The sequence below is a fragment of the Gavialis gangeticus genome, unplaced genomic scaffold (assembly GCF_001723915.1).
Source record: "Gavialis gangeticus isolate Ggan-Ray unplaced genomic scaffold, GavGan_comp1, whole genome shotgun sequence".
Taxonomy (NCBI): Eukaryota; Metazoa; Chordata; order Crocodylia; family Gavialidae; genus Gavialis; species Gavialis gangeticus.
The window spans coordinates 180,249,038-180,261,582 of record NW_017729024.1 but is presented as its reverse complement, the minus strand read 5'-3'; the positions used below and the strand labels follow the sequence as shown (position 1 = coordinate 180,261,582).

The 12,545-nt window shown below is 39.8% G+C and overlaps 1 protein-coding gene across 1 annotated transcript in view; it reads right to left on the bottom strand.

The window, feature by feature from the left end:
• The window catches only part of LMAN1 (lectin, mannose binding 1), a gene marked incomplete at its 5' end in the record, with an annotated part of 30,779 nt that extends 18,235 nt beyond the window's left edge, over positions 1 to 12,544 (bottom strand). The window contains 10 exons of the mRNA XM_019518299.1: positions 1,586 to 1,656; positions 1,774 to 1,967; positions 2,614 to 2,746; positions 3,408 to 3,466; positions 5,097 to 5,220; positions 6,585 to 6,684; positions 7,488 to 7,549; positions 10,334 to 10,441; positions 10,530 to 10,684; positions 12,433 to 12,544. Of these exons, the coding sequence (XP_019373844.1) occupies positions 1,586 to 1,656; positions 1,774 to 1,967; positions 2,614 to 2,746; positions 3,408 to 3,466; positions 5,097 to 5,220; positions 6,585 to 6,684; positions 7,488 to 7,549; positions 10,334 to 10,441; positions 10,530 to 10,684; positions 12,433 to 12,544 (1,118 nt within the window). The remainder of the gene's footprint in view (positions 1 to 1,585; positions 1,657 to 1,773; positions 1,968 to 2,613; positions 2,747 to 3,407; positions 3,467 to 5,096; positions 5,221 to 6,584; positions 6,685 to 7,487; positions 7,550 to 10,333; positions 10,442 to 10,529; positions 10,685 to 12,432) is intronic.
• Position 12,545: the final 1 nt, after the last annotated feature.

Below are 12,545 nucleotides of genomic sequence, written 5' to 3'. Positions count from 1 at the left end.
CCAAGGACCCAGCCGTGGGGGACTCCATTGCCCACACCCTCCCAGGTCGACATCGACCTGTCCACCACCAATTATATAATTACACAAAATGTGCGTGTGTGTGTAATTAAAATTATATAATTAATATTTTCTGAACTCTAGCAAAGGTTAGGAAAATGTCCTGGAAAGCTCAATTCCTTAAAATACCCTGATGTATGCAAACACCTATATTAGAAAATAATGAAGTTTCACACAATTGTTCCAGGCATTAAAAATCTTTACCTGGCATACAGACAAACTTTTCGCTCAGAAATCAGAATTCAGTTGCATTACATTTATTCATATTATAAGAAAGAAAAATCTTATGAGTATAAGAAAGAAAAATTCACAGTACAAATTGAAAGTGGGAGATTTATGCCACAAAGACAAAAAAAATACTGTTCATGCTACTGACAAAAGTTAAAAAAAAAGAATACAAGAAATAAACAAAATAAGTTGTCTGCTTTTCTAAAGAATATAAACTGAGTGAATAAAAGACCATCAGTATCTTGATTCTAACCCACTGTCACATATAATAAAGTTACTAAAACCAAAAGATTAGGAAAAAAGTTTTTTTTCAGTCTGCTTATTGTGTTCCTTTTAATTATTATGAAAATAAAAAGGAGAAAAGAGCCTCTGTAATCAAGAAAAGTAGAGAAGTCCAAGGGACATAAGGAACTTGCTTTGGCCAGGAAAGTTAGAGTAGACAGCAATTAGATGCCACAATAAGGTTTTCTACAGCAGTGGGGACTAACCCTTTTAGCTGGCATGCCACAAATTACGCCCCTACCACTCCAATTCCCTTCCCCTACCCAATCCACTGCTCTGCTTTCTGCCTTATCTGCTGCTGTGCTGCCTGCCCCCTGCTTGGTCTCCTATCACACATGGGGCTGCCCATGCCACTCCTAATACACATGCTACATGTTAGCAACCCGTTCTAGAGAATGCCTCGGTCATTTTCCCTGTTTTACCTCCATAATCAGTTCTCCTGCCTGCATGGTCTTTTCATACTAGCAGTGGGAAGAAAAAAATATGTATAAAAATATATACAAATTATGTGCATGTGATATACATATATTAGTGCAAATTCCACACCCTTCTACCCTGCCCATGAAAACCAATACAGCGTCGAGGAAAATGCATTTACCTGAAATGCTCTTAAAAAATGAGGGGGAAAAAAAAAAAGACAGGACTGCCTGCTGCTGATGTCTCTTCAATTTGTTACTGGTATCTGAAGTCTTCAATCATTCATTTACTGACGCAAAAGGCATTTAAAATAGGTTTATCTAACTTGAGTCTGGAACTGAAGAAGTTCTCTCCACATACAAATTCTTAGGACTTGATTTTGATATGACTTGCATGGAGGCAAATTGGAAAGAATTACACTGAACTGATAAGTGGAGTTACAGGCTTGGGTAAAAACAAAACAAGGCAAGATCCAATCACAATTTACTGCCTCATTTGACCCCAGTACTGTTTCCTGCCATGGCAGGGGGTCGGACTTGATGATCTGCTCAGGTTCCTTCCAACCCTACCAACTATGAAACCATGAAACATGTATGCTTACTTCATTTCATTCACTTGTCTGAGGACCTCCTCTTGAGTTTTCACAATAGTGTCAACCTCTTGTTGGGAAACCTGAAACAAACATAATAGAGCTGAGCACACAGGGAAAAAAAGGTGAGGGGTTAGAGGGAAGTGTCACATCTTTAAAGTTATGTTCACTGATGACTAGCGGTACAGTTTAAAATTCACCTGTCCTTGTTGGCCTGGAACACCTGATCCTCTTTTGGCAATCTCTTCAGTCACTGCAGAGACATACCTCCTCTGCTCATCAAGAATCATGTCCAACTGCCTGTTAAGTTGCTTAATTTCAAGATGAATTCGATTCTGCCCCTCAAAGATTTGTCTCAGTTCACGATCACTTACACTTTCATAGATATCTTCTGCTACCAAAACAAAAAGGAAAAGTGACATTTATAGCTTCTGTTTTCAGAGAGAGGTGCATAATTTCCTCATTTTATGAAAAGCTTCTTATAAGTGTGAGAAAAGTAGGATAATGGAACAAACTGCATAGGGTCATTGTGAAACCTTTCATCTTATGTTTTCTAAGATGTCCAATCTGGCATGGTATCTGTGCAGAGGTTGGACTCGATGACTCAGGGTCCCTTCCAAAGCCCAATTCTACACAATGAAATCTTTTATTTTACTTACATTTCTAGCTCTGCACCATAAGCACACAATATACCAGTGGCTAAGGATATCCATATTTGCACTGTTTACCCTAGCAATACCTCTGCATAAAACCTAGAGTCAGATCCCTTAAAAAAAAGTCCACACACAAATATTTCCTAATCTCAGAGAGCTCATGCTACAGGTCTAGATTCAGAAAATATACAAGAGGTCAACCAATAAGGAGAAAGGAACCAAGATGAGCATAGTAACAATAGGGACAGCTGTGTTTGCATGATTTGATGGCCATAGCAGTCCTGGTAGTTCAGTTGTCTACTACCAATCAGGAATGAATAGTCATAAAAACAAGAGATTAATTTCAAGGAGTAATTTGTGATAAGGAGGTGTGTTAATTTAACTTGCCTGGCTGTCCTTGTACATCAGGATGTTCCTTTTGAAATTCTTCTTTCTTTTTATCCAGTTCTTGCTGAAAATGCTCAAACTCCTCTTGATATTTCTCTTTATCTTTTTCAGGAATTTCTGCATCAGGGACAGGCTATACAACAAGTTTATAAGATATACAGATATTACTAGCAACCCTTAAAGCTTTCAGTCTCTTCCCAACCAGACTTATCTCAAAGCAAATAAATGTGCTTCAGCTGCAATGTTACATCCTGGAAAGTGTACCATTCAGCTCTCATAAGTATAACACTAGTACTGAAGTTGACATTACCAGAGCCTACTCATCTGTAGTTGTACTAGCACTGTTTCTCCTGCCATGTTGTTTCTTGTGGATTTTTTGTAGTTAGAAAAAAAAGCCCCCATAAAAAAGGAATCTTGACAAATATTGCAGGACTATATTAGAATAAGGTAAAGAAGAAAAATGGAACAGGCACACCTTCATTTTCCTAGCACGGAAATTGAGAGAAGTATACCTTTTTTGTTTAAATTTTGTGTTTACAACAAAGATATTTTTATTTTAAATCCAGCGCTCCTTCAAAGAGGGCAGCATTAAAACTTTATTATTTGAGATTTTACTAATGAAATATATTTTAGTCTCATTTTCCAAGGATAGCAGCCGGTATAACTAAATGCCAACATTTTGAAACTGAAAGGGGATGCTTAATTGCTGACTGCACCACATTTTAATAGACTGCAAACTACACAACCAACATTCCTATCTGTAAGATATTTTTTCATTATAAAGAGATGCTTACTGCTTCTTTCCCAGGCTCTGTCAACTGGAAAGTCAGAAAAGACAAGACATCATGGTCATCTGCATTAGAAAAAAAGAAAGCAAAAATACACACAAATGAACCTGCATATCCTGTAACTATTACAAGTCATGGAAAAGTTGTTCCCTAATGAAAATGCAGATTTTTTGGGGAAGTTTAAAAATACAATTCTAGGCTTTCAGAATCTGTGATGCCTTCCTCTTGTTCAGAAACTGTCAGCTGGATTAGTAGGCCACATAAATGGCACTGCAGAGACAGGAAAGAATGTGAAAATTTTGCTTTTGAAAGAGTGTACTTTAAAATGAGTTATCTACATTCTAAGCTGCTCCATTTAACTTTTCTCTTGGCTATCTACACCCCCCCCCCCGAAAAATAGATTGGCTTAAAATGTTCTGACAGTCCTCATTTCACTTGAAATGTGAATCTACCAACATGAAAATCCATGATCTAAAGAAAATATGTGGGGCTAGATTCTATTCTACCTATCTGGCATGTAAGTGGACGTAGACACCCACATGCCTTTCTATTCAATTCTGCTCGAGTCCCTGAAAAATCCATGAATCCACCTACTTTTGTAATACACCATTGTATCACCCTTAAGACTGAATCACAAAAAAGGAAGTAAGGTGAAAAAGGCACCCAACCTGGATTTATATTAACAATTTTCCCAAGGATTTGAGCAGGGAGGAACAAAATCATGCTTAGGTGCCTAAGTCCACTGCCAACAAGTCTATTCCAATAAGCTGGATACAAATGCCCCATGCTGTTTTTTAAAAGTCTCTTGAGTAATTTGTAGAGTAATACATACCCTTCAAGAATTTTTCCTCCCCGGTCAACCTAGTACTTGTGAATGAAGGTGAATGTCTAGGAGATTAAAAGTCCTACAAAGTTCATGCAGATGCACAGAGCAAGAAGCAGGAAGAGACATGGAACAGTTTACATGGAACAACAAGTGTAGCTGGCACAGGAGGTATCCTTCTTCAGTGCACAAAGGAAGGAAAGCCTCTTCTTCAACCAGGAGTACAGTGCACAAAAGGTGGTTTAGAGGACTAGCTAAGACTACTGAGTCTATAAGACAGTCTGAACCGTAAGCCAGGAAGACTGCAACAGTAACTGCAAAAAGGCTGTCTTGCCAACCACTGGAGCTTCTCTGTCCTGGCAAAGTTCATTTCATTTACCTCCCAACACCCTTAAATTTAATCCTCATACCTTGTGCAGCTAAAATGGGTAAATTTAGTTTCATCATCTGCAGCATATGCACCAGCAGTACAAACTGTATCAGTGTATGCTGTCAGTAAGTCAACTCATAGCTAGAGGGACAGTGAATAGCCAACAAGGCTTTTGTGAAGTGCCAATTACAGATCTGGCATTACAGTTTGGAGAGTCCTTTGCTAGACACTTGAGAAACACCAGCAACTATTACGTATGTTAAACTCCTATTACATAGGTCATTTTCATCTTATTCCTATGCCAATCACCCTGATTCTGTGGCAGTCCCCTGGACATTCTGCCATTTATAGCTATGTTTATTCTAATGTCAGTTGCCAAGTGGTAATTTACTAAAGTCTTATACATCTGGGGTGAAAGAAGCCAGTTAAACCAACATGGTGTCCAAACCTAAAAACCAGGAGTGGGATCAAAAAGCGGGAAATGGAACAAAAATAAAATCACCTGCAAGCCCCCCTGTTGCTGCAGATATTCCAAAATGTCCTTGTGGGGGTAGCATCATATCTTCCACTTTCGCACAAAACTCATAGTCTTCTTTATCTGGAGTGAAGCCATTGTTAATCAATACCTAGAAAGACAAACATCTGGATTTACACCTGAAATTACCTCCCCCAAACACAGCATTATAAGTAAAGTAAAAATGTACTGATTAGCTTCTTTACAGAAAGCTCTAAAACTATAAAATCATGAAGTGTTTCACTCCTGAAGCTCTTTGCTATGGAGTGTGGGATAAATCCATCATTAAAAGCACAAGTCCAAGAGGTACAGGTTTTTGTTGTTGCGGTTTATTTATTTTAAAGTTAATCAAACAGTAAAAGTAAACGTTGTTTTCCTTTAGGATTCCTCTTTGAAAATTAAGAAATATCAGTCTTAAAGCTAGTTTAGATAGGACAAGAGAGCATCTATACAAATTTAAAAAGTTACGCTTAGGGCCCAGGTAGCAGAAAACACATTGCACAAATAAATGTAATAACTTATTTGCTTCCGAGTTTCACTCAACAGGTTGACTTCAGTATATACATAATGTTTTGGGTCTGAGTGTAGAGACTCTTCCTCCACAAAATGCATTCAACAGTATTTAAAGCCAGCTGCACTGCTCAGGCTAACAGATAATAACTCTCTCATACCAGGGCTGGTGGCACGGTACACTCACATCACGAACAGTCACTGGATTCTAACATTAATTTTATCTCTGGACAATACCGTATACATTTAAAGTATATTATGATTATTAAAAAAAAGAATTAAAAACATAATTCCAAAGGAATATTCATTTCATCCCCGCTTCACTCCAATATTATGTTTGTATTCCCCTCACCCCACCCCAGTTGAAGCAGCTATATTCCATGACAACTCAAAATAATTTTGAAATTTCTCTACCCCCGTGATTCTCAAGCAGGGTGCCAGGGCACCCTGGAGTGCCGCCAGATGCAGCTGAGGGAGATAAAGAGATAAATGCGTGTGTGTGTGTGCGCGCGCACACACACACACACGCGCACACACACACACACACACACACGCCTGGTATAGGTACAGGTGTATATATATATGTATGCATTTGAGGCACCTCTCATGGGGGGGGTGCACTTATTAATATATATTAAATTGGGTACCACTCAATTCATAAAAATTACAAAGCAGTGCCAAGCCCAATGAGGGGTGCCTCAAGTCTAAACATGTTCAGAATCACTACTTTAGCCCATGGAAGCATCACATAACCTGCAGTACTTATCCAAGGCACCCTAGGAATGTAACGACAAGCATACTACAGATGTATCACCGGAGCTTGCAGAGTGGCTAACCAAACTACTCTTGGCTTAGATTTCTCCTGCCAGACCCACAACTGCTGTTGTTAAGAAGAGTTGTAAGGAACTATCAAAATGTAAATGCCCCAGAAGTGGAACAAGATACCTCAGACTGTCAAATACTTACAGTCAGTGTTTTCTGATAGTATGTAATCTTTGCTCGGACAGGATAGGGCTTGTTACGAAAGTCTCTCTGACAAGATGCCAGTGCCTGCGTGGAACCATCACTGTGAAAAAAGAAAATCTAGTCACAAAATTCTGTTTTTTAATTTACAAGCTAGAAAAATAAAAAGGCATTAAAATATCAGTAAGAAATGCCAAGAAAGCAAGCATGTATTTTGCTTTTCACAAAGCTTTGGGACCAACAGTGCAGGAAGCTTTGCACAGTCAGAAGTAATTCAAATTATTCCATGCTGTCTTTTCAACACGTGGGCCTTTGGATTGGGATTGAAATGTGTGAGGCTGTAGTTCTGTGCCCTGATCACACAGCCACAAAGGATGTCAATTGTGATGCAAGCACAAGGAATGAGACCACCAGTTTATTTTAGAGGGACAACCAGTTTCTACAAGTGCTGTAACAATCTGAAGCACTAAAAAATTTTTTAAAAGGACCACTATGAGGCAGGACAGACGTGTAGAACCCCCCAACCAGAGAGCTACAAAAGTCCCAGCAAAGGTATTCAGTGGCGTGCTCTCTAGTGATGGGTAAGAGGAAGTTCTTGACCTGGTGGCTCTACATCCCTTCCCACACTAGGGGTGGAGAACCCGTCAACCAGAAAATGTTTTTTAATTCAAATGAAGAAGAAAGCCTCTACAACATTTCTCACATGGAACAAGAAAGTCTGAAAACAAAAATAATGCATGCTTCTAGAGGGTAAATTCAAATCAATAGTTACAATATACATGTATACTGGTATGTGCAAGTACAACTATGGAACAGTATTCTTAATTGGCTTCTTCCTCTTAAAAAAGCTTCTAGCCTTATTTCACCTATCAACACCACATTCAAATAAATTAAAGATAGACTTACTTCTGATGATCATAATGGAGTTTTCCATTGTTGCCTACAATGACCACTACTGGATTGTTTTTCTGGGGAAAAAACAAACAGTATAAACAAACAAAGTTTATAACAAGTTTGGAAAAAGCCAAAATAATAGGAGGGGAGGCTTATAAGGCTACTCTGTTAGTCCCCAAAGACTAAGAAAATTAGCACTTGGAGTTCATGGGCTTTAAAACATTGTTCTCTCTTAAGTACACATTATTTCAAAGAACTGCATATTTTCTATGCAACTATCCTTAAAAAAAAGAAAGGATTTAGAAACTTAACTCCGAAGTATTTTTTTAAATCTTTCTTGCAATGTTATTTGAGGATCCTCCATGTTAAGTTATGATATAAGTTAGTGTAAGTTATGATGATTCTAAGGCATGATACTGATCGAAGAAATTGTACTAACAGTTTTACTTTTTAACAGGAGTGTAGTTATCCTGCAAGACTAATAACCATGTTCAATCACTCAGAAGTTTTCTTATTCATTTTTTATTGCAGTGAAAGTTCTTTAAAAGCACATTTTAATTGCTCATTTCTATTTCACACAGGAACTATTCAACCTGGGTTTTGGAAAAAAAAATGTGCACATAATTCAGACTGAGCTTGTACAAATGACTCGTTTCCAAAGGCTAGTAAACAATAAAACTCAGATCTTTGTGTTTTAGAAGGGATTAAACAACTACTAATTTTGAGTACTCTGTGTTAATTGTTAACTAGGTAATTGATTTCTGTGAAAGGTAGTGTTTGCAAATAAGACCTAGACAAACAGTAAATGGATCTAAAATAGTACTGAAAATAGCTAAAGAAAATCAAAATTAGAGAAAAATTTTGCCCATGAAGATCCTGCGCATTAGCAGTGTTGCAAACTATTATATTTCAGGTGTTTCTGCTCAAAACTCCAGCTCTTGGAATTGAGAATCTTAAATTTAATTTAAAATAAAAAAACTAGTTGCCATGACTGTGAAGGGAAACAGAAAAAAGGGATAAGGACAATCAATGGCACAAAATCCAGAGGGCAAAGAAGCAGAGTTTTAGAAAAGCCCTGATATTTTTAAACCAAGTTCATGACACTGGAAGCACAGGCTTGTCCCTACTTTGGTCCCTTGTAAACTGAGGTAAGAATCTCAAATCTAACTGCGTGGAGACTACCTCTGACACAACAACTAAAGAACAGATGGAAGCTGCCTCTCAGAGGACTTTCACATAAATCCCAGAGTAAATGCAGGAAACGATAACATGGAGATTCTGAGAGATGGCGTTGCCCAACTGCAGCCAGAACTCAGGCTGGCCTCCAGGGCTGTCTAAATGATGTAAAAGTCTCCTCTCCTTTGTCGTAGGCAGCCTTTCAGCTGCGGACCTGAATGACCCACCCCAGGTCAGAGCAGGAAGGTAGAGGCTAGGACCTATCTGCCACCAGGCCTGGTCTCACCAGTCACATGTACATTGTATAATCATAAGCATTTATGAGTCCATGGGAATATGATTAATCCATATATTTAAGAATTGAAGAATTTTTTTCTGGTCCATCTACTGTGCAGAATCTAATTACTGGAAAAGACAACTTTGGCATGCTTATTAGAATATTTATACAAGATCGAATTCTGGTTCTATTCCAAAATATCTTATCTAAGTAACCCAAAAAATGTAGCTCACTAAAGCAATATTATCTCTGTCATACTCTAGATTCTATAGTTTTATAGATTTTAGGATGTTATATACAGCTTACTATTAAGTAAGGTCAGGAATTAAATACAAAGGCATACACCAAGGCCAAATTAAGTACTGTTGTAGGACATCAATTCTTGCATTCAGTAATTTGTTTTAAACTTTTACCCTTAATGATCTTCAAATATTAACACTTATGGGTGGGGGGGTTGTTAAATGAGATGCAGAAGCTCACATTTGGATGTACCTGGTTCATTTCTGGTAACTACCACAAGACTGCCAGTAAAAGTAGTAAACACAGTTACAATGCTAGTTCGCTATTATTCAAGAAGCCACTTAACTATGTGTTCCTCCACCCAGGAAGGAGGGAGGGAAATATGCCTGGGACTGTCTAGTTACTTTTTAAAGTTTCCTGCCAACTAATTCTGTTTCCAAGCCATTTCCAGAACAGAAAACTCAAGCAAAGATGAAATACACGCTGAGTTCAACATGCAGATTCAATAGTCTCAAATTAAATACATCAGTGTTTCTCAATCTGTGGGTCGCGACCAAAAGTGAATCACAAGAATATATGAAAGGGTTGTGAACAAACTTTAAAAATGGATTCACTTTTAAAAGAGAAAAAACTTTGGAAACCATGGCTTTTTCCTTGTAGACTGGCAGAGTTCCAGCCTGCAAGGGGCTGCTTAGGGCTCCCCATACCCCACACAAACCCTGCCTGCCCCACACACTGGGGGCTGGTGCCCGGAGTCAGTGCGTCGGGAGTGAGGGGAACTGACTTGGGACTGGCCAATGATGTTTACAAATGGCTCCTGGTACATAAAAGGTTAAGAACCACTGAACTACACCACACCTCATTTAATTCTGGTAAAGAACAAGGCAACCAAAGGCAAGAGGGTCCCAATAAAGCCTTTGTCTCATAAAAAGTTTACTTCCTGTGAAGATTAATTGCAAAGCACGGTTCAACCTTCAAACTTGAACCATTGTTTTCCTTTACATAGCTAAGAAACAAAAGGGAGGGAGTCATTTTTAAACCGATATATACATATATGAAAAAAAACAAACAATCAATACAAAACTATTATATTTTCATGTGAATAACAGATGTCAAGCATAAGACCATTTTGCAACCCTATTGTAAGAGGAAGTTTCCAACTAACCTTTCCATCATTGTCAAAGGAGTCAAAGAAAACGCCAACACCGTTCCAGTCATCAGCTGCCCCAAAAACTGGACCCTCCAGGCCTTGATCTTCAGTATACCAGACTGCCTGCGCACAAGAATTAAATGCAAGTCATAAGTTAAGATTCACATTCAGAAAATAAGTTTGTTGTATAAATTAAATCAAGTTCATATACCAGTCCGTCTGCTCCAATGCGGCCTCTCCCTGTCACTCGAAACGTCACCTCAACCTCCCAGTTTTCAAATACAGATTTGTTTTTTGTCCACACTGATCCTCTCTGGCTTTTCAGAGACGGAGTTATTCGAATCTGATCTGCGCTAGGTATGGCATCTGAAAAAGGAAAGAAACCAGCATTGAACATAACAGCAAATGCAGCAATTGACTTTTACCTGTAGGCACTTAACCTTAGCCTTGTAGTAGATGGTTCTCACTGCCAAACCAACCAATTTCAAATAATAGTATTAAATATTAAAATTAATATGCTATACTTCACCATTTTTAAAAGCATTGAAGGATTGTCTAAAGTTACTGAATGTTTTACAGGTGCCTTATTCAAAGTTCCTGAACATGAGAAGGTGGTTGGTCTCACACTTGGGGCACTGGACTCAAAAGCAGCAGATCAGCATTCAGTTTTCTGCTATCATATGTTCCTACAAAACCTTGGAGAGATTACTTATTTTCCCTACCTTGTGTGCCCACTACTAAAGTAGTGCTTCCTTTTATGCACTCCCTGCCCACATAACATAAACCCTAAACTTTTTGGACTTGGTCTTGCTATTACATGAAGTACTCAGTGGGAACCCAATCTCAGTTAGGACCAGTAAGTGCAGTGGTTATACAGTTCGAAACAGAAGATTTACTGGAACACACATTTAGATGCTCTGTTTATTTAATAAATAAAAAGTTATGTTAAACCATTTTATTTAAAAACATACACTAAAAAAGAGCTGCTACAGTAATTTCTCTCTGCATCTTACCATCTCTATAGTTAGTAAAAGTACATAGATATTTGTAAGATGTCCAAATATTCCCATTAAACTATATTAAATTCCTTCACATAAAGTCAACATACAGCTTCTTTGGGGTGCGCCAGTGCTCCTGCTAGGACCATAGCTGGAGGTTCCTGGCCAAAGGGTCTTGGGTCAGACCAATCGCCGTATCTGGGGTCAGGAAGGAATTCTACCCCACAGTCAGACTGGCACAGATGGGGGTTTGCCTTCCTGTGTAGTAGGGCATGTAACCTTCTACCTAGGACCTCTTACGTATGTACGGACAACATTTCACAGAAGCAGGATGTTGGCTGCTGTGGTTCCCCTGCTTTACCTGTGGCAGATTAGGGTGTTAGGTTTGTGCTGTGTCAGGGCTGAGGGTAGTTTTAGGAAGCATTTCCACTATGGATTGTATAGGGTGGTTTGGACAGGGCTGACCCTGCCTCAGGCAGTGGCTGGACTCTAAGTGACCTCTGGAGGTCCCTTGCAGCCCTACATCTGTGCGATTTGCAGCACCCGAGACAGAGCAATGCTCTGCCACTAACACATATCTGCACGTTTTCTAAATGGAGCCAACTAACGGGCAAAGCTGCAATCTGGAAGTATAATAAAGATGTACTATAACCCTCCTGCAAACCACAGAGATGTTACCTAACCATGCAAATCCATGCCCTCTTGCAACAAAAGCATAAGCCTAACCCGACTTCTAAAAACCCAGTCTCTGGGACTCGTTTCAAGGGCTGGTCCCTGGCCGCAAGCTTTCGCTCTGCTCCGAGTGACACATCATCACTGGGCTGGGATGAGCTGCCTACAGTGGCTTGATGGAGCCACCAGCTGTCCCAACTCCCAGTGAACTTTCGGTATCACGCCCCCCTTCGCCAGAAATAAGGATAATAACCATGATTATTTTCACCGTGCTCAGCCCCCTTAGCGACACCCCCCACTGCACCCCCCCAGGGCAGCTGGATGTGGGGGGCTTGGGGACACGCCAGGGCAGCCCTCCCGGCTTCGGTCCGGCCAGGCGGCGGCGAGGAGGACTGAGCGGGGTCCTGCGGGCTTCACCCCCCACCCGGCCGAGCCCCTACTCACTGCCCGTGTGCACCCAGAAGGGCACGGCGCCGTCCGCCTGCACCAGGTGCGGCCCCTTGAAGCTGTACTTGTACTCGAAGCGGCGATGCGGCCCCACCGCGCCCGCGTCCGCG